The sequence below is a fragment of the Eurosta solidaginis genome, chromosome 1 (genome assembly GCF_040869045.1).
Source record: "Eurosta solidaginis isolate ZX-2024a chromosome 1, ASM4086904v1, whole genome shotgun sequence".
Lineage (NCBI taxonomy): Eukaryota > Metazoa > Arthropoda > Insecta > Diptera > Tephritidae > Eurosta > Eurosta solidaginis.
Window position 1 is genome coordinate 26,092,147 of NC_090319.1, and position 20,716 is coordinate 26,112,862.

Genomic DNA, 20,716 nt, shown 5'->3' on the forward strand with positions numbered 1-20,716 from the left:
CCATTCACTTCACTAGCTCTAGGAATAGCACTTTCGGATTCATTATCTGAAGAAATTGAAGAATTTAAAGCGGATGATGTAGCATATAAATTAATGTTGCTTCCTTCTTCACAAAATTTTCTACTATTGCCTTTATTAAATAGCTGCACTTTTTAATAGATAACAAAAAACAAAACGAATATAAAAAAATATAATATAAAAAAATATATAATATAAAAAATATAATATAAAAAAATATAATATAAAAAATGTAATATAAAAAAAATATAATATAAAAAATATAATATAAAAAAAAATATAATATAAAAAATATAATATAAAAAAAATATAATCTAAAAAATATAATATAAAAAATATAATATAAAAAAACGAAATATATGAAAATGACTCAGCAACAACCAAATCAGATAAGACAATTTGACTTCAAAGAGAATGAAATAATATTTTGTGAGTATTACAATAATTTGACAACATGCTAGGTATTTTTTTAATAAAATTTTGATACAAATAATTTTAAAAATGATTATTTTCCAGATTACCAAAAAAAAAAATGATGGAAGTTCAGGCAAAGCAAGGCGCCCAATTAAGCGTTCTTGCTAATAAGGACGCAGATTTGAGGAATTTTAGCAAACTATTCCCTATAAAAACCATTGAGGAAATGGAAAGCGTCAATAACGCCATAAATGAGGTGAACATCAATGAATATGTAAGTTTAATAATTGATTTATTGTAAATTCCACTAATAATTATGAATTAATATTTCAGATTAACGCAATAAAACACTTATTAAAGGGGGAACCTGAAAAGCACTTTGAGGAAATTATCTCCAGATCTATGTGCAACGAAGTCAATGTAGGCGGCGTCCATGGCAAGATTTGCCTAAAAAAATATACTTTCTTGTATGATGCTATTATAAGTACGTATATAAATTAATTTTTGTTTAAATATATTCTTCAATTTATTTTATTTTTAATAACAGGTGGACAGTCGGCGACGTCAGAAAAGCCCGATAAGCAACTATCGAAATGCCTCCACATTGTTAAAAAAAAGGCTGTATAGATTGACCACAGTTAATCGGAAATAATTAATATAATTAACACTATAGACTTTTTATCTATTTTCATTATAAAAACATCTTTTTCCTTTCTGAAAATGTGATTACTTTTTCCTTTAATTTTTGAAATCATTATCTGAGAATTGTTTTTTTTAAATCATTATTATAAATTATACTTAGTTTCTAGATGAGAAGACTTTAAATGTTTAAATTAAACGAAAGGTGATGAATAAAATCAAAAACCGTATAGGTATATATATATCAAAATATAAAAAAAACAAAATAAAAAACGAGCAACTTTCATTTTTAGAAAAATATATATTGCAGACCAAAGTAGGTAGGTATTATGCAGTCCGATTGGTCTATGCATAAGACAGTCAATTGCATAGACCAAAGTAAATATCTTTTATGCAGTTCGATTGGTCTATCAATGAGACTGTCTTATGCATAGACCAGAATAGGCACTATTTGTATAGTTCATTTGGTCTAGCATCTGACTGTATTATGTATAGACCAAACCGTCTATCTTTGGTCTGGACTATACACGGCATGAATGGTATAATGGTAGACCAAGCCTAGGACATGCTCCGTGTAAATTGGTCCTATGATTTTATATGAGATTGGTCTAGACTTGATCCAGTAGTAAGGCAACGAAATACTGTCTTTTATACAGTCTTAGACCAGACTCGCTTTTTGCAGGGAAATTACGAATAGGTATACATATATGTAGATCAATTACTAGGGTAAACAAGTAGAACATTCTACAAGGAGAAACATCTGGAATATCCCAACGATGCAGAAGACAAAGATGTCTTTCATCCTGATGGCGAGGAGACAACAACAAAAATTGAGGAGAAAACCGAAACATCGCAGACAGTTACGAGCACAGACTTGAACATGATTTTGGCGGCAATATCTGCTCAAACATCGACAGTGTCATCTCAACTGGCAGAACAGAAGACATATATGTCATCTCAACTGCAGGAACAGAAGACATATATGACATCACAAATGCCATCTCAACTAGAATCACAGGAGACACGCATAACATCACAGATTGAAGCTCAAGAAACGCGTATTTCAGAAATGTCGACACATATTACATCGAAGATTAAAGCACAAGAAACACGTATAACAGAAATTTCATCACAAATATCCACAAATATGGCATCTCAACTGGAAGAACAGAAGACATATATGATATCTCAGTTGGCTCAGCAGTTGAAAGCGCAAGAGGATCGCATATCATCGCAGTTGGAGGGTTTTGGTGAACGACAAGATAAAATGGAGGCTGAGATGGATGCTTTGAAAGATCGGATTCAGGAGTTACAATTGAACCGTCCAATCACTTCAGCGTCTACTCTGAAGGTAAAATCACCAACGTTTGATGGTTCTGTTCCTTTCCAGGTATTTAAGCTTCAATTTGAGAAGACGTCAGCAGCGAACAACTGGAATACCGAAGATAAAGTTGCAGCATTGTTCGTTGCTTTAAAAGGACCAGCTGCTGAGATCCTACAGACCATCCCAGAGTACGAACGTAACAGTTACGAATCATTGACGGCTGCTGTAGAACGAAGATACGGAAGCGAACCTAGGAAACAGATCTACTAAATAGAATTGCAAAACCGCTACCAAAAAGCTAACGAGACTTTGCAGGAGTTTGCTTCGGACATTGAAAGATTGGCTCATCTTGCAAATGCGGATCCACCCGTGGAATACACGGAAAGAATGAAGATTCAGAACTTTATAAATGGCATACGGAACGTCGAAACGAAGCGAGCCACATACGCGAACCCAAAGCAAACATTTTCTGAAACGGTATCCCATGCATTGACTCAGGAAACGGCGTCACTATTGAGTAAACCAGCATACAAAGCTCATCGTGTGGAAGTAGAAAGGCCAGAGTGGGTAGATACAATTTTGGAAGTTTTGAAGGGATCACAACAGAAAAATGCTGGAGTTATGAAATGTTTCAAGTGCGGTAACCCAGGTCACATTGCACGTCATTGCAGTAGCAATTCCAATAGTTCCAACAATGTGGGTGGCCGTAAACGCAGAGCTGAAGGAGATAAGCAAATCTCCAAGTATACTCAATCGTTAAACTAAAGCGAGTCATCCGCAAGGGGCGACAGCTGGCTCCCCCAATTGAATGCCCCATAATCTCTATCTCGCAAATCGGAAGAAGGTCAAACAATCTTACTGTAGGAGGACATGTGGATGGCAAGAACCATTTACTGGCTGTAGATGCGGGTGCATCTCATTCCATTATTCGAGCGGATTTAGTCAACAGGAAGATAAGACCATTGCATGGAGCAAGATTGCGTACTGGAGAAGACACCACTGTCCTAGGAGAAGTAGTATGTGAAGTCGTAATTGGGAACGTCACGGCAGTATACAATTTTATAGTGGTGGAGATTGTTGATGAAATCATAATCGGAATGGACTTCTTAATCGACCAAGGCATCAAGATCGATATGCAAAGAAAGATGATGCGATATAAGAACATGGATGTGCCACTTAATTTCGGCTACGAGAGAGGCTACAGCAGGAAACGAGTGATGGTGGAAGAGAATCAGCAAATACCACCAAAAACAGAAGCAGTCATCTGGGCAAAGTTTGATGGAGATTGTGGGACAAACATATTGTGGGTTGTCGAAGCAGCAAACAAATCAACACCGAATGTTCTTGTAGGAAAAACCCTGGCTATGACAAAACAAGGTGGACGTATTCCGATAAGAGTACTCAACGAGTTCAATTCACCAATCAAACTTACCAAACGAGCTACATTGGGAAGATGTCAAGAGGCTGGTGTAATTATTAACTGTGAGCAGCTCCAGGAGCACGTTCCAACCAGCAACAATGATCTTTCAAATGACATCATGGCATGGACGGAGGGGCTAGAGGAAGATTACCAGAGTAAAGCAAAACAACTGCTCCTAAACTACGCGAATATATTTGACCAGGATGGCTCCAAACCAGGCCGCACCAAAGTTGTGAAACATCAAATTGACACTGGAGATGCGAGGCTGATCCGTCAAGCTCTTCGTAGTGTTCCACTTGCGAAGCGGGAAGTTTTAAGTCAAATCGTGCAAGAAATGAGCGACAGCGGCGTCATCGAACCATCAGCTAGACCATGGAGCTCACCCGTGGTACTTGTGAAAAAGAAGGCTGGAAAAATGAGGTTTTGCGTGGACTACCGCAAGTTGAACGACGTTACGAAAAAGGATAGCTACCCATTGCCAAGAATTGACGATACTCTGGACTCTCTATCCCTCACTAGGGTAGGCACCTTGTCGTTGGTGTGAGGGCTTAGCCGAACTCCATAGCGCCCGACTATGAGGCGGAGCTGTTTAGGACTGACATCTACGCCGTTTCGCCTCATAGGAGGGCGGCGGGATGTCGGTGACCAAGAACTGCCAACCCCCTAATCCAGGGTGTTATGCGGACCGTGCCTATTGGACGATTTGCAGCCAGGGGATAAATTCGGCTGTATTCGAACGGAGCCTTCCCGATACCGGGCCATCTCGGGAAGTATTTATGGCCTTACCGCAGTAAGGGGCGCTGCTGTGGCGGACGGTTCTTTCCCCGTATATAATACTGGACCGCTGAGCCCGCCTTGTCGGGCAGGTGGTCGTACGACCAAGATGAACAACTCATTACCTGAATGTAATAAGGAGGATGTAAAGAGGAGGACTGAGTCGCAATCCAAGGACGACAAATACGAATTAAGCGATGCGTCGGACTCGGGGAGCGAGAGTAGTGCTGATTCAATGAACTCCGTGTTGGAGAAGCACACAAATGAAAACGGAGTAGAAGAGTGGAGAAGGGTACGGAGCAGAGGAAGTAAAAGAGCTCTCTCGCAGTACCGTGCAGCACTAAGAATTGTACAACGCTTGGGAGCAGTGGTCGACCCAACAGAAGTGGAGATCGAGCGCTTGGAATGGGCCCATGAAGCGGTAGAAGTAGGTCGAAGGCAGTTCAAAAGGTTTGCTGCGAGAAACCCTCGGTTCTGCAACCGGTACGAGGAGGAAGAAGCGTCGAACGGCAGAATGAAGAGGCAACGTTCGGCAGAAGGCGACAAGCCTGCTTTCAAGAGGCAGAAAGGACCCAGTCCTAGAGCCGCGAGGCAGGGCAGTCGCATAGACAAGACAAGTAGGCCCAAAGCTGTAAGACAGATGGGTTCCAATAGCGAGGTAGCAACTACCTCGAAAGCTGCCAGTCAGAGGGAAGTTCCAACTACGGAAGTAGGAGATAAGCCAAAGGGAGATAACGCTAAGACTCCGGCTTTCTCGGAGGCGCTAAAGGGAGTTAACGCGAAGACTCCGGTGTTCTCGGAGGTTCTAAAGGGAGATAACACTAAGACTCCTGCTTTTCCCGAGAAGATGAGTGATGTGGCAAAGCAGTCACTGACTGTGGCGCTGGTTGATCGTAGCAGTCCGTTCGGACAAATGACTACTGAAAGGTGGAGATCTGTGGAAAGGGAGCTTATTAGCTTAATGCTTAAGATGATGCGGGAACAACCAAGTAAGCCCCTTCCAACCTTTGATTCGGGGGGATGGTATAATGGTGTGAAGATGATAGCGTGCGACAACATCGCGAGCTTGCGGTGGCTGGAGGAAGTCGTTCCAAACCTCCAAAGGCAAGGCACGAACGCGCGGTTTGAGGTGGTGGATAAAGCGCAAATCCCCACGGTACCAAAAGTTAAGGTATGGATACCATGCGTGATGAAGTCGGAGGATACACTGCGACTTCTGCAGAATCAGAATCCGAACATACCGACACAGGATTGGAAGGTACTTACTGTATCTCGGCCTACCGAGGATGGTCAGTTCTACATCTTCCAAATAAACAAGCAGGCGGAGGATATTTTGTACACGCAGCTTGGCAAAATGTCCTTTGGCACTGGCAAAATTTACATGCGACTCAGGAAAAGAAGTCCCGAGGATAAAAATCCTAACACGCTGGAAGTGGGCGAAGTCGAAAAGGACCTCAGAAGCCTAAGGGAAAAAAGACAGGTGGAGGTCCCCGACGTCACCACGAACGTGCTAGAAGAGGACCAACCGCTAAATGGTGCTGTGACTCGCACAGAGGAACACACGGCACAACATTCACGAGGGGCTGAAGGGGGCCTCGAATACTCTAAACCAAAAGGGCAAGAGGAGGACGACGACGTCAAGACGAAGGTGCTGGAGGGGGACAAACAGCCCAATGGTGCTGCGAGTCCTACAGATAAACCTCCAACACAGTAAAGTGGCGTCGAGCGAACTCCTCCTAACCCTTGAGGAGGGTTCGTTTGACGTGGCGCTGATCCAGGAGCCGTGGCTCTCATCGGGAGGAAAGGTTTCTGGACTTAGCGCGCGCGGGTTTGGCGTTTACTACGCACAAACGGAAGGACGGGTGCGAGCTGTAGTAATGGTAAGGAAACAGCTGCATTCATATATGCTGCCTAATTACACCACCGAGGATCTCGTAGCGGTGGCCGTTGAGCAAAAGAATAAGCAGGCATTTATCCTGGCGTCCTGCTACATGGCCCATGCTGCGGAGGTTCCACCGATGGAGTGCAAAAGGCTAGTACAGGAGGAAGGGCGCAAAGGGCGGTTGGTCATAGGCGCAGATGCAAATGCGCACCACAATGCGTGGGGAGGAGCAGATACGAACGAGAGAGGCGAATCTCTATTTTGTTACATCCTGCAAACCAATTTGCAGATAGCCAACAGGGGAAATGTTCCTACATACATTGGTCCAACATCCAGCAATGTTCTGGATATTACATTGAGCTCCGAGCGTGATATATCAAGGTATGATTGGATGGTTCTCGATAGACCATCCTTCTCCGACCATGCGTATATAAGCTTCAGCATCCCACTAAAGAGGGTAGAGAAGGGAGGAACCTTTAGAAACCCTAGGGCAACGAATTGGACTAAATTCCAGAAACATGTAGAAACGAAACTGGGACAACCCAAAGAGGTTGCTAATGTAGAGGAACTGGAGGAGTCGAATGAATTCCTAACAAGGACGCTTATGACTGCGTATAACAAAGCTTGCCCTCTAAGAAGATTCAGAGGAAAAGCAAAGCCGCCATGGTGGAGCAATGAGCTGAGTCTTCTAAGAAGACAGGTAAAAGAAATGTTTAAACTCGCAAAGACCGCGGAAAGCGAAGCGTGTCTGGACGAGTACAGGGATCTACTGAGGATCTACAAGCGTGAAATTACCAGGGCGAAGAGAAACTCATGGAAAAGTTTCTGTACGGACATAGAGTGCTCCAGTGAAACAGCACGGTTGAAAAAAGTCCTAGCAAAGGGAAACATAGTCCAGGGACTAATAAAGAAAGAGAACGGGGAATGGTCACGTGATAGTGAGGAATCCCTTGAGGTGCTTCTCGATACACATTTCCCATCGGGAGACGGTTTAGAAGAACCAGCAGACATCACTCACACTTCGATCACGGAGCTAGTGGTGCCGGGCTTGGTGACCGATACCAAGATCGAGTGGGCAGTGAAGACGTTTTCTAAGTTTAAATCGCCGGGCCCAGATGGTATATTCCCGGCCATGCTACAATTCTCAAGCAGGGCGGTCGTGGAATGGCTTAAAATAATATTCGATGGGTGCATAAGACTGAATCATGTTCCGCACTCTTGGAGAACTGCTCGTGTAGCTTTTCTACCAAAGGCGGGGAGATCGGTCACGTGTATCCCAAAGACTATAGACCCATTAGCTTAACATCATTTCTGCTCAAAACCTTTGAGAGGCTGATAGATGTGTACATAAAGTCCAACGTGGATGGAAAGCTGCTCTCCACAACACAGCATGCGTACACCAAAGGCAAGTCGGTAGACACCGCATTGCATAGGGTGGTAATAAGCATAGAGAAATCCCTGGAATATAAGGAGTATGCTCTAGGAGTATTCTTGGACATTGCCGGGGCTTTCAATAATGTTGCAAAATGGGCGATTATGGATGGTCTTAATTACATTAAAGTACATCCTGCCTTAATCAGATGGATCGGCTGCATGTTAAATTGCAGAAAGATTACATCACAATGGGGATTGTACGAGGCCACGAAATCAGTGGACAGGGGCACGCCGCAGGGAGGGGTGTTATCACCTCTGCTGTGGACACTGGTCATCAACCAACTGCTCAGGCAATTCGATGAGGGACCCGTAAAACTTACGGCTTACGCAGATGACGTTGCAATTGTCATAAGTGGAAAATGCCTTCCAACGATTAGTTCTTTGATGGATCGGGCGCTTCGGGATATTCATACCTGGGCATCTAATGTCGGGCTGAAAGTCAATGCGGAGAAGACGGATATGGTCTTGTTTACAAAGAGGTACAAGGTCCCAAATTGGACCAGGCCTACGTTAGGAGCGGTGACCTTACAGGAGAAACCTTGCACAAAATATCTAGGAATCATCCTAGACAGTAAGCTGTCATGGAAGCTCAACGTGGAGGAGAGGGTCAAGAAGGCCTCAACGGCACTCTATGCATGTAAAAGAATGCTGGGGTGTACGTGGGGCCTATCGCCCTCTCTTTCTCATTGGGTTTTTACAGCGATTGTAAGCCCTATTCTATACTATGGAGTTCTTGTTTGGTGGAAAGCCACACAAAAAACAACATACCTCAAAAAATTAGAGGGGGTATGCAGACTATCGATGCTTTGCATTACGGGAGCCCTGAAAACAACCCCGACGGCTGCACTGTATGCCATTCTGCACATTCCACCTGTAGACCTGGTAGCAAAGAACAAAGCATTAACGACCGCAACCAGGCTCGGTGTTCGGGGCAGCTTGAGCGCCGACCATATGGCCATAGTAGTATAGCGTCCTCAGTCACAAGACGAACAGACTACATGATTCCCTACCTGCACTTTGAGGGAGATCTTAAGGCCACAATAGAGGTGGACGGTTGGCGCAAGGGTGCGCAAATGGCGGACGAGGCGATACATGTGTACACCGATGGTTCCAAAATAGTGGAAGGAGTAGGGTCTGCGGTATACTGCGCTGATCCGGAATTAAGCAGATCCTACAGGCTGCCGGATTACTGTAGCGTTTTCCAAGCGGAAATATTAGCCGTAACCAAAGCAGTAGAAACCCTGGAAGAGAATAGCTTAAGCTGCAACCGTGTTAACTTTTATATTGACAGTCAAGCAGCAATTAAGGCAATAATCTCGCATAGCACAGCATCTAAATGCGTGTTAGAGTGTAAGCAGTCTCTGGAGAGAATCGGGACAGGGAGAAGCATACATCTATATTGGGTCCCAGGGCATATGGGAATAGATGGGAATGAAAAAGCGGACGAATTAGCTAAAAAGGGCGCATCCCTTGAAGCTTGCTCCGTAGACGTCCCAATTAGATTGGGCGAGATTAAGCGAAGGCGAGAGGTGCACATGATCGACCAAGCAGAGAAGGCGTGGGTTCAAGCGCGTGGCTGTAAAGTGTCGAAGATTATGTGTAGGTCTTACAACCTTAGACTAACACAGTTGCTTCTATCATTAAAAAGAGAGGACTGTAGACTCATGACGGGTATTCTGACTGGACACTGCCTTCTGGCGTCACATGCCTTTAAATTAGGCTTGGTCAGTGATAGCAGGTGTAGGAAGTGCGGGTTGGAGGAGGAAACGATCGAGCACGTTCTGTGCTCGTGCCCTGCACTTGCCAGGCTAAGACTCCAGCTATTAGGAGTGATACAGCTGTCAGATCTAGAATCAGCAAGTGGCTTAAGTCCTAGGAAGCTTCTAGTATTTGCCAAGAGGACGGAGTTATTTTATAACATAGGTCCTGGTTTTTGATAGGGTTTTTCAGTTTGGTCGTTAAAACAAACTTCTGGTAACACTACGGACTCAATCAGTCTATGTGAGGTCCTCATGGACCGGCCAGTTCAACCTACCTACCTGGACTCTCTATCTGGTACGAAATGGTTTTCCACACTGGACTTGAAAACGCGCTACTGGCAAGTGGAGGTGAAGGAGGAAGACAAAGAGAAAACAGCCTTCAGTGTTGTTGATGGTCTTTGGCAATTTACAGTGATGCCTTTTGGACTTTGTAATGCACCAGCTACTTTCGAGAGACTCATGGATCAGGTATTGAATGACTACATTGGAAAACTGCTAGGTGTACCTGGACGACATCATCGTATTGGGCAAGAACTTTGATGAACATCTTAAAAACTTAGAGGAAGTTTTCCAGAGAATAGCTGGCGCTGGTCTGAAACTAAGTCCCAAAAAGTGTTCGCTGTTTAAAAAGGAAGTAAATTATTTGGCTCACAAGGTAACGACAGAGGGCATCTGTACTGCGAATGAAAAAATAGAAGCTGTAAACGATTGGCCAAGACCACAGAACTTGCATGAATTAAGAAGTTTCCTTGGGCTGTGCACATATTACCGCCGAATTGTACCAAACTTTTCCAGCGTAGCCCATAGCCTTCACGAGCTTACAAGAAAAAATAAAGCTTTTCAGTGGAAAAGGGAGCAAGAAGTGGCTTTCCAAACATTGAAAGAGCGATTGTGCACTGCCCTATGTTGGCATATCCGATTCCAGGTGCAACGTTTATTCTAGATACCGATGCGAGTGGATATGCTATAGGAGGCGTTTTATCACAACTGGTCGATGGACAGGAGAAGGTAGTTGCATATTACAGCCGATCAATTGGAAAACTAGAGGAACTATTGCGTTACACGGAGAGAACTATTAGCATTGGTAGAGTGCATTAAACATTTTCATAAATACCTCTACGGGCAGCGATTCCGCGCCAGGACAGATCACGCAGCGTTGAAATGGCTACTGCAGTTCCGTAACCTAGAAGGTCAATTGGCACGGTGGATCGAGCGACTACAAAGCTATGACTCTTCCATTGAGCATCGAAAAGGTAGTACCCATGGAAATGCTGATGCAATGTCACGAAGACCATGTAGTTTGGAATGTAAACACTGTTCAAAAGCTGAGGCTAAGGAAGACATTATAGATGTTCGGCTTATGACTATGACGTGTTCGGATGACTGGGACATGGAACAGCTAAGGAAGTGTCAGCTAGAAGATTCAGATCTGTCCCATGTTATGCACGGGCTCGAACGAAATGAGAAACCGAATAAAGAGGAGATGTCAGCAGAAAGTCCTATTGTGAAGTCATATTGGGCCCAGTGGAATAGTTTACAATTGATATCCGGTTGCCTGTATCGAATATGGGAGAGTGAGGACGGCCAGTGCAAGAAGAAACTGATAGTTGTTCCCAGGAAAAGGATTCCTGACGTTCTCAACGAGCTACATAATGGTCCAAGTGGAGGTCATCTGGGAATCACGAAAACGCTCGAGAAGATTAAACAGAGATTCTATTGGGTTGGTTGCCGTCAGTCGGTCACTGAGTGGATTGCCAACTGCAAGGTTTGCGGCAGAGCCAAAGGGCCCAGAACACGAAGTCATGGCCAGATGAAGCAATATAACTCAGGTGCACCGTTTGAAAGGATTTCTTTAGATGTCGCGGGTCCATTTCCTACTAGCAACAGCGGAAACAAATACGTATTGGTGGTTATGGATTATTTTAGCAAATGGCCAGAGGTATACCCAATCCCAAATCAAGAAGCGGAAACAATTGCAGTCTTGGTTGTAAATAATTGGGTTGCAAGGTATGGTGTACCAATGGAATTACATTTTGACCAAGGCAGGAATTTTGAATCAGCGGTGTTCCAAGAAATGTGTAAAATACTGGGCATTCGAAAAACAGGGACAGCTGCATTGCATCCTCAGTCCGATGGTATGGTGGAACGATTCAATAGAACCTTGGAGGAGCACTTAAGGAAAGTAGTCGACAAGTATCATAAAGAGTGGGATACGCACATACAATTATATTTGATGGCTTACCGATCGGCAGTGCATGAGACAACGGGCCAAACCCCCGCAAAAGTAATTTTTGGTAATGACCTTCGACTACCAGCCGATTTGGAGGAGGGATTAATGCCGATGCGGAGAGAAATGCCAAGAAATCCACTGGTGTCTTGGAAGAAGAGATGAGAGAAATACACGATCTTGTAAGACAACGAACAAAGATTATGAGTGACAAGATGAAAGCCAGATACGATAAAGCAATTATTTCGGAAGGTTTTCAGGAAGGCGATTTGGTGCTGTTATATAACCCACAACGGAAGAAAGGTTTGTCCCCGAAACAGCAGTGTAATTGGGAAGGCCCATACAAAATTTTAAAGCGAATCAACGATGTAGTTTACCGCATACAAACCATCGGCAAACCACGAACCGAAATGAAAGTGGTTCATTTGGAGAGGCTAGCAACGTTTAGGTCAGGAGATTTGTCTGATCGGGACGATCCGACTTAGGTGGAGGGCAGTGTCACGAATATTAGAATCACTAAGTGATACTCACATCACATCGCTAGGGTGATTCTAAGCAGTATGTGCGTAAATAAATAAATCATTATGTACACATTACGACAAGCAACATTTACATACACGCAGCGGGGAAATACACATAAAAACATTAATCGTCGTTTACCCACATGCACACAAGGCAACCAAGAGATAACTCACACACAGATGTAGATAGTTAGTCAACAGTCAAAGTATTACTCACATATATACACGCATATGCCTATGCGAGAGCCCATAAACTACAAATAGGTATACATATATGTAGCTCAATTACTAGGGTAAACAAGTAGAACATTCTACAAGGAGAAACATCTGGAATATCCCAACCATGCAGAAAAGAGTATAAAAGCGGCAAAAGCGGAGTAGTCTGACTTGAGTTTGATTTAAAACACGATAACAGTTGTGAAGTATAAGTGTTATTCAAAGTAGTCTAATAAAGACCGTTTTGCATAATTAAATATTTGATTTATTTATTCCACAATTTAGCGATACGAACGTAAGAAGCAAGTTGAAAATAATCGGCGTTACAGTAAAATCGTTACAATATATATCCCATACAACCGACTGTTCCGGTAAGAGGATTTTCATCATTTTTGTCGAAATCGATTTTTAGTGCGATTAAGACGATTTTTTCAGACAACCATCTATGCCGAATACGTAATCTTGTGGTAGCTGTTAAAATTTGCTATTTGCAGAAATAGCGCAGAAATGGCAAAAGCCCTCTTATTGAACAATCGGTTGTATGGGAGGTATATGCTATAGTGGTCCGATCCGGTCAATTCCGACAAATGTCAAATTCCCCATCAAAATATGCCTGCTTACCAAATTTCATCAAGATATCTCAAAAATTGAGGGACTTGTTTGCTTTCAAACAAACAGACAGACGAACAGACGGACATGGCTAAATCAACTCAGCTCGCTCCCTGATCATTTTGGTATACTTATTGTATTGTATATTATAACATATACATAAAAAATGATATGGAGCACTGAAAATGAAAAAAATCGATTTCGACCAAAACAAGTCCCAAAAACCAAAAAAAAAAAAATATATATATTTTTTAAAACTGTTAATGCCAACGTTTTTATCGCATAATTTTAAGTGGGATAGGAACTATGAGACAAATTCGTTTTCATCAGCAACACTTTTGCACGTTTCTGAAGAAACTCTTAAAAAAAAACAGGCAAAAAAAATAAATTTTTTCACCAAAACACTCCTCAAAACCAAAAAAAATATTTTTTTTTTTTCAAAAATCTGTTATCGCCAAAGTTTTTAGCGGACAATTTTGAGTCGGACAGGGTATACATGAAAATTTTTTAGTAGGTCATGAAAAAAACCTTAGAAATCAAAGAAAAAAAGTCAAATAAATAATAGTTTAAAAAAGTAAAAAAACACGCTTTTATAGTAAACCGAACTAAAAAATAGAAAATAGTTTTCAATTAAAAAGAGTTTATATAACAGTAGTAGAAGGTCAAACAATCGTTTATAGTTAATCACCTCAAAATAAAATTATAATAAAATTTATGTTATTAACAGAATAATTTAATTCAGAGTAAAAAGCGTGGGGTGCATTTGACTACATTTCATATCTTTCCTCTCAGATAGTTGCCAATAGAATGATTGTAACATTCAATATCAAGCACCCCACGCTTTTTACTGTGAATTAAATTATTCTGTTAATAACTTAAATTTTATTATAATTTTATTTTGAGGTGATTAACTATAAACGATTGTTTGACCTTTTACTACTGTTATATAAACTTTTTTAATTGAAAACTATTTTCTATTTTTTAGTTCGGTTTACTATAAAAACGTGTTTTTTTCTTTTTTTAAACTATTATTTATTTTACTTTTTTTCTTTGATTTTTAAGGTTTTTTTCATAACCTACTTAAAAAATTGTCATGTATACCCTGTCCGACTCAAAATTGTTTTTTTAAACTATTATTTAATTTAAATTTTTTAGTTCAAGTAATTTTAAAAGTTTTAGTGGAGAGTAATGAAACCTCGAAACGCCAGCGGTCCATGGATAAATCCAACTCCACGGCACCGAAAAGGGCCAAGACGCAGGGAGGCTGGACGCGGTCTTTCGCCGAAATTGCCCAGGGTCGGCAGATCATTGGCATTATAGACGAGTGCAGCGAAGATGGCAGGATCCCGAAACAACAGTGGAAGTGGATCGAGGCCGCGCTCGCTACGGTGGCCGTTAAGGTTAAGAAAGACAACCCTGGCTCACCGCCATCTTACACTGATGCAGGGTGGTTCCAGGGCAATGTCAAGCTAATTGCCTGTGACGACGCCAGGTCGGTAAACCTCTATAGGGCCGCCGTCACGCTGATAGGGGTGGTATATCCGGGCGCGCGCCTGGGTTCCAGTGATGGCAGCGGATCCAGCTGACATCCTGGAGCTGCTCCAGGAGTACAACCCGCCACAGTTTTGGAAGTCAACCGGAATAAAACCGAGCTTGTTCTCTTCACGAGGAGGTACAAAGTACCAAATCTTACACCGCCAAGAATTGGGGGTACGTTCTTAGCGTTTAGCGACCAAGTCAAGTATTTGGGAGTCATTCTGGATAGGAAGCTATTATGGAGTGACCATATAGTGGAGCGATCCAAGAAGGCAGCAGCAGAGCTGTTCACCTGCAAAATGGCAATTGGCACGTCCTGGGTATTCTCCCCTAAGGTGACCTACTGGATTTACACAGCCATTGTGTGCCCGATTCTTCCTTATGGTGCCTTGGTCTAGTGGCCTGCACTAGCTAAAAGTACCTATCTTAAAATGCTTCAAAAGTTGCAACGGAGTTTGGTGCTCTGCATTACCGGGACTCTCGGCTCCACTACAGAGTCCATTACATACATACATGGATACATAGATACGTAGATAGATACAGGCCAAGCTAATAAAAGCGTGTTAAAAAGGGCTCCAGTATGCTCTTTCGTAGATGTGCCATGCATCCACTTCTATCATTAATAAAGGAATGAGTTTTTCGCATTATGTACAAGGTTTCAAATCTATGGCCATTTGGGGTGGTCATAAGTTCAATTGACCTTATGTCCGTTAACCTTATGTGACCCCACCATCACATTATTGCATTGTCATCGAGCCTTGATACGTGTGCAAAGTTTCAATCGAACTTATGGCCATTCAAAGTGGTAATAAGGCCAATTGATCTTATGGCCGTTGACTTTATGTCACCACACCATCACATTAATGCATTGTCATCGAGCCTTGATACGTGTGCAAAGTTTCAATCAAACTCATGGCCATTCAAAGTGGTAATAAGGCCAATTGACCTTCTGGCCGTTGACATTATGTCACCACACCATCACATTAATGCATTGTCATCGGTCCTTGTTACGTACGCAAAGTTTCAAATTAATCAGACTTCTATAAACCGGTGAAAATTAAGCTCAAAGATTCCGTTACATAGATACAGGCCAAGCTAATAAAAGCGTGTTAAAAACGCAAATTTTGCGACTCGAAAATTATTTGTTTGCATATATGTAATACTCCTATATTGCTACAAAAGGCTAGGTACATTCCCAAACATCAGAGTGCCGATATAATATTATGTATTGCTGTTTAAAGGTTTTTGTTTTTATATTGAATGTACCTAAATTAAAATTTTTTCTTGTCACACTTATGCTGCTAAAACACAAAAATTTTATAGGCTGTCTTGTTTTGATTTCGAATTCAAAACACATTGCGAGCATTTTCTATTAGCAACATAGGAGTATTACATATATGTTTTTTTGGGTATGCGTAGTAGAACTTTTTTTCCTGAGCTCAAAACCTATCGAAAAATCGATGGCGCGATATAGGTTAACAAATCGACCCAGCTTACTATATAACATTTCGGAAACACAAAAACCTGATTATTTAGTAAATAATACACTTAAGCCCCCATTACTGATACTTAGTATAGACTTTACTTGACTTGGCGTAAACTTGGCAACTTAGCCAAGATTATTCTCCACTTGGCGCATAAAATCTGGCATCATAATCAGCGTTGAAATTTATTTTTAAATAAATGTCAATTTGTATGACAAAATGTCAAAATGAAATGGAATCAAACAAATGGCATCTCAAAATGTAAACGTCACTTAGAACTTACATAGAAAATCAAAATTCAACAGACTTCTAAGTCAAGTTAAGTTTTGAGTAATCAGTAACATGCAATGTCCATTTAACAGAACTGTAAGTGACAGTTCGCAAGCCAAGTCAAGTCTATGCTAAGTATCAGTAATGGAGCCTTAAGAATGTTGAAATTTGACGTGTGGACTGATATTGAGACTCTTGATAAAAATTTGAAAAAATTTTTTAAAATATGATAGAATCAATTTTACAAATATTATTAATCATAAATCAAAAATCGTTAAACCTATCGTAACAAAATTCGGCAAAGAGGCTGGCGTTACTATAAGGAATGCTTTAAAGAAAAATTTACGAAATCGTTTAAGGACCACGCCCACTTTTATGTAAGAGACCGTGGGCGAATAATATAAGCTATATCTTTGCAAAAAAGAGCTTTATATCAATGGTATTTCATTTCCGAAGAGGTTTTATAACAATAAATAGGAAAAACTTCAAATTTAAATAATGGGTGTGGCACCGCGCCTTTTATGACTAAGCAATTTGCTATGTTTCGGGAGCCATAACTCGAAGAAAAATTAGTTTAGAATAGAACTATAGTATATGTATTATTGTGCAGCCTTGTAACACTATTAAGCACACAAAACAAACAACAACAGCATTTCAAGTGTACAGCTGGGTATGTAATGTTCGGTTTCACCCGAACTTAGACTTCCTTACTTGTTTAAACTGTTTTTATTGAAGAATTTTATTTTGATTTGAAACACAAATTTTTAAAGTTTTAATCAAGGCGATTCCATAAAAGGTGATGGCAAAGCGAATTCAAACAATCAGCCGTGCAGAAGAATGTCAAAACAAAATTTTCATTGATTTCGATTAACTAACATATTGTTGTACAAGGCGTTGCATGGAAAATAATCATGAAGAAGCAACCAGCTGTTGGGATAACAACATCTGGTACTGAATTCGCCTTGGTTTTAATTGATAGGTATTTCCAATGATTCACAACAATTTTTCAAATTTTAAATAAATAAAACAACTTTTTAGAATGAGATGAAATGAAATGTCAGACTGTTGCTTAAAAAGAGTCGCCGTGCGTAAATATGATAAGCATCTCTAAAAGAGAATGTGCCGATAATCAGCAAGCAATGTAATTATCGCTTTTGACGTTGTATGACAAGTTGTTTTTATTGATTTGACCAAAATTGTAAAACGAAAACCAAGCTATAGGTTGTTATAACGTGGATTTAGTCATTTGCAAAGGGTTTGATGTTGGGAGTAGATAAGAATTTCTGCAGGTTAAATGCCACTTTATTTATTTTTCAAGAAATACTTCTTTGTTTACTTTTGAACAGGTGAAAAATATCTTAAAAACAATTTTTTTTTGTTCAAATAAATAGGTGATTAATTGTCAAACATCATAATTGAAACCTTAATTAATGTGCTTTGTTTGCTTTGTATAAACAAATGGCAAAAACTAGAAAAATAATAACTTAAAAATAACAAAATGTTTCCCAATGAACCCATAGCAAAAAATCGTTCTGCGGTCAGTGACTAAAGTTGAAAGGGTTTTGGAACATTCTTTAATTTGTTTGTATCCTTGCACTGATCCCTTTCATGTTTATAACTAAATCCTTTACTGTACGAATGCATTAGGTATATTAAGTAAACAAATGTAAGCCCTAGATACTAAGACATTGGCAGCCGGGAATTCCCATCCCTTCACAGTCTTCTTTAGATGTTACACAACTCAATGATAGATACCCAAATAGATCTGTAAACTTCACTTCACTCATAAGGAACTGCATTATATTTTTTTTTATTGCACCTTCGCTGACAACGCACATTCGTATGTGTAACCCGCAAACTTTCATTATTTCGTCGCTGATCCACAAATGGGATTTGCGTCTTGTCATTGCAATAGTGCCTATGCATTAGACTGGGTCGATTTATTAACCGATATCGCGCCATTGATTTTTCGATAGGACTTGGGCTAAGGACAAAAAGTTCCACCACGCCTGCGAAATTTCATTTTTGGTTATACATATGAAATTTTTTTTAGTAGGTCATGAAAAAAACCTTAAAAATCAAAGTCGAAAAAAATCAAAAAATGAAATTTCGCAGGGTATGTGTAGTGGAACTTTTTTTCCTGAGCACAAATCCTATCGAAAGATCGATGGCGCGATATCGGTTAACTTTCGTCCATACAAATCGACCCAACCTAATTAAATAAAATAAGAAAAGTATTATTTTTTATCAAATAAAAATGTTTTCCGTGTTAAATTCGCTGAAAATTTCCTGAAAATTGAAATGAAAACAAAGCAAAAACAATAAAAAGCATTGAAAAACAAATCAAAACAAACATATCTAATGCTTGTTTTTATTAGGTCAAAATGACTGACATCAAAACTGCAGCTTGACTGACCCTGTGGTCAGTTGGGGTCAAAGCCGTTTCATTCTGACACATTACTAACTCAAAGTCGATAAAGAAGTTCATGGTCAAAATCCATGCTAAAATTTTGTGTTCATTTATTTCACAATATATTTCATTATTTTCCGTTGTTTTACATGCTGTGTCATTATATGATGATGGGACGCCAGTCGGAAAACGAAAACAAAATGCCAACATGTTAGCAAATGAAATTTTAATGGTAAATGGGCAATTGTTGTTTTCATTTATTGGTCAACTTAGTTGTCACTTTGTAGTCAAAATCGACGGCACACCATTTGACATTGTATATAAACCGTTTTTGTTGACATGGTCAAGCATTACAGTATTTGCCAAATTCAGTTGCATAGTGGAAAAGCGAACTGACTTAAACTTGACACTGCCTTCACTTCATTGATTTCGTCATGGCTTGACTTTCAGAAAATTCACTTTACATATGGGATAGCCCAAATACGTAGTTTCTTTTTCATTTTATTAGTTAGCGTGCACTTACTTTAACAGAACGTAGGGTTGTTGATTTACGAATCACACAATCATACTTCTAGTCACTAAGTGCTGTAGTGCGTTCGTTTGCAGCAATGTTGTACGTAGTGTAAACAAGTAAGGAAGGCTAAGTTCGGGTGTAACCGAACATTACATACTCAGTTGAGAGCTATGGAGACAAAATAAGGAAAATCACCATGTAGGAAAATGAACCTAGGGTAACCCTGGAATGTGGTTGTATGACATGTGTATCAAATGGAAGGTATTAAAGAGTATTTTAAGAGAGAGTAGGCCATAGTTCTATGGATGGGCGCCATTTAGGGATATCGCCATAAAGGTGGACCAGGGCTGACTCTAGAATGTGTTACGATATGGGTATCAAATGAAAGGTGATAATGAGTATTTTAAAAGGGAATGGGCTTTAGTTCTATAGGTGCACGCCTTTTCGAGTAATCGCCATAAAGGTGGACCAGGGGTGACTCTAGAATATGTTTGTACGATATGGGTATCAAATTAAAGCTGTTAATGAGTATTTTGAAAAGAAGTGATCCTTAGTTCCATAGGTGGACGCCGTTTCGAGATATCGCCATAAAGGTGGAACAGGGGTGTCTCTAGTTGTACGATATGGGAATCAAATGAAAGGTGTTACTGAGCATTTTAAGAGGGAGTGGGCATTAGGTCTATAGGTGGACGCCTTTTCGAAATGTCGCCATTAGGGTGGGCCAGGGGTGACTCTAGAATGTGTTTGTATGATATGGGTATCAAATGAAAGATGGTAATGAGTATTTTAAAAGGGAGTAATCCTTAGTTCTATAGGTGGACGCCTTTTCGAGATATCGCCATAAAGGTGGACCAAGGGTGACTCTAGATTGTTTGTACGATATGGGTATCAAACGAAAGGTGTTACTGAGCATTTTAAGAGGGAGTGGGCATGAGGTCTATAGGTGGACGCCTTTTCGAGATATCGTCATTAGGGTGGGCCAGGGGTGACTCTAGAATGTGTTTGTACGATATGGGTATCAAACGAAAGGTGTTACTGAGCATTTTAAGAGGGAGTGGGCATTAGGTCTATAGGTGGACGCCTTTTGGAGATATCGCCATTAGGGTGGGCCAGGGGTGACTCTAGAATGTTTTTGAACGATATGGGTATCAAATGAAAGGTGGTAATGAGTATTTTAAAAGGGAGTAATCCTTAGTTCTATAGGTGGACGCCTTTTCGAGATATCGCCATAAAGGTGGACCAAGGGTGAGTCTAGAATGTTTGT

General features: G+C 40.7%; 1 protein-coding gene across 2 annotated transcripts; it reads left to right on the top strand.

Moving 5' to 3' along the window:
- The first annotated feature begins 303 nt into the window (after nucleotides 1–303).
- On the top strand, nucleotides 304–1,189 carry LOC137238927 (uncharacterized). Of its 2 annotated transcripts, none has more exons than XM_067763951.1 (4): nucleotides 304–447; nucleotides 535–706; nucleotides 766–916; nucleotides 980–1,189. In XM_067763951.1, exons 2-4 carry the CDS (start codon nucleotides 551–553, stop codon nucleotides 1,057–1,059), a joined length of 387 nt encoding a protein of 128 aa, XP_067620052.1. In that variant the 5' UTR covers nucleotides 304–447; nucleotides 535–550; the 3' UTR covers nucleotides 1,060–1,189. The 2 variants fall into 2 exon arrangements, with proteins under 2 accessions (XP_067620052.1, XP_067620053.1); XM_067763952.1 differs by having other exon boundaries at nucleotides 326–479.
- The last annotated feature ends 19,527 nt before the right edge of the window (nucleotides 1,190–20,716 follow it).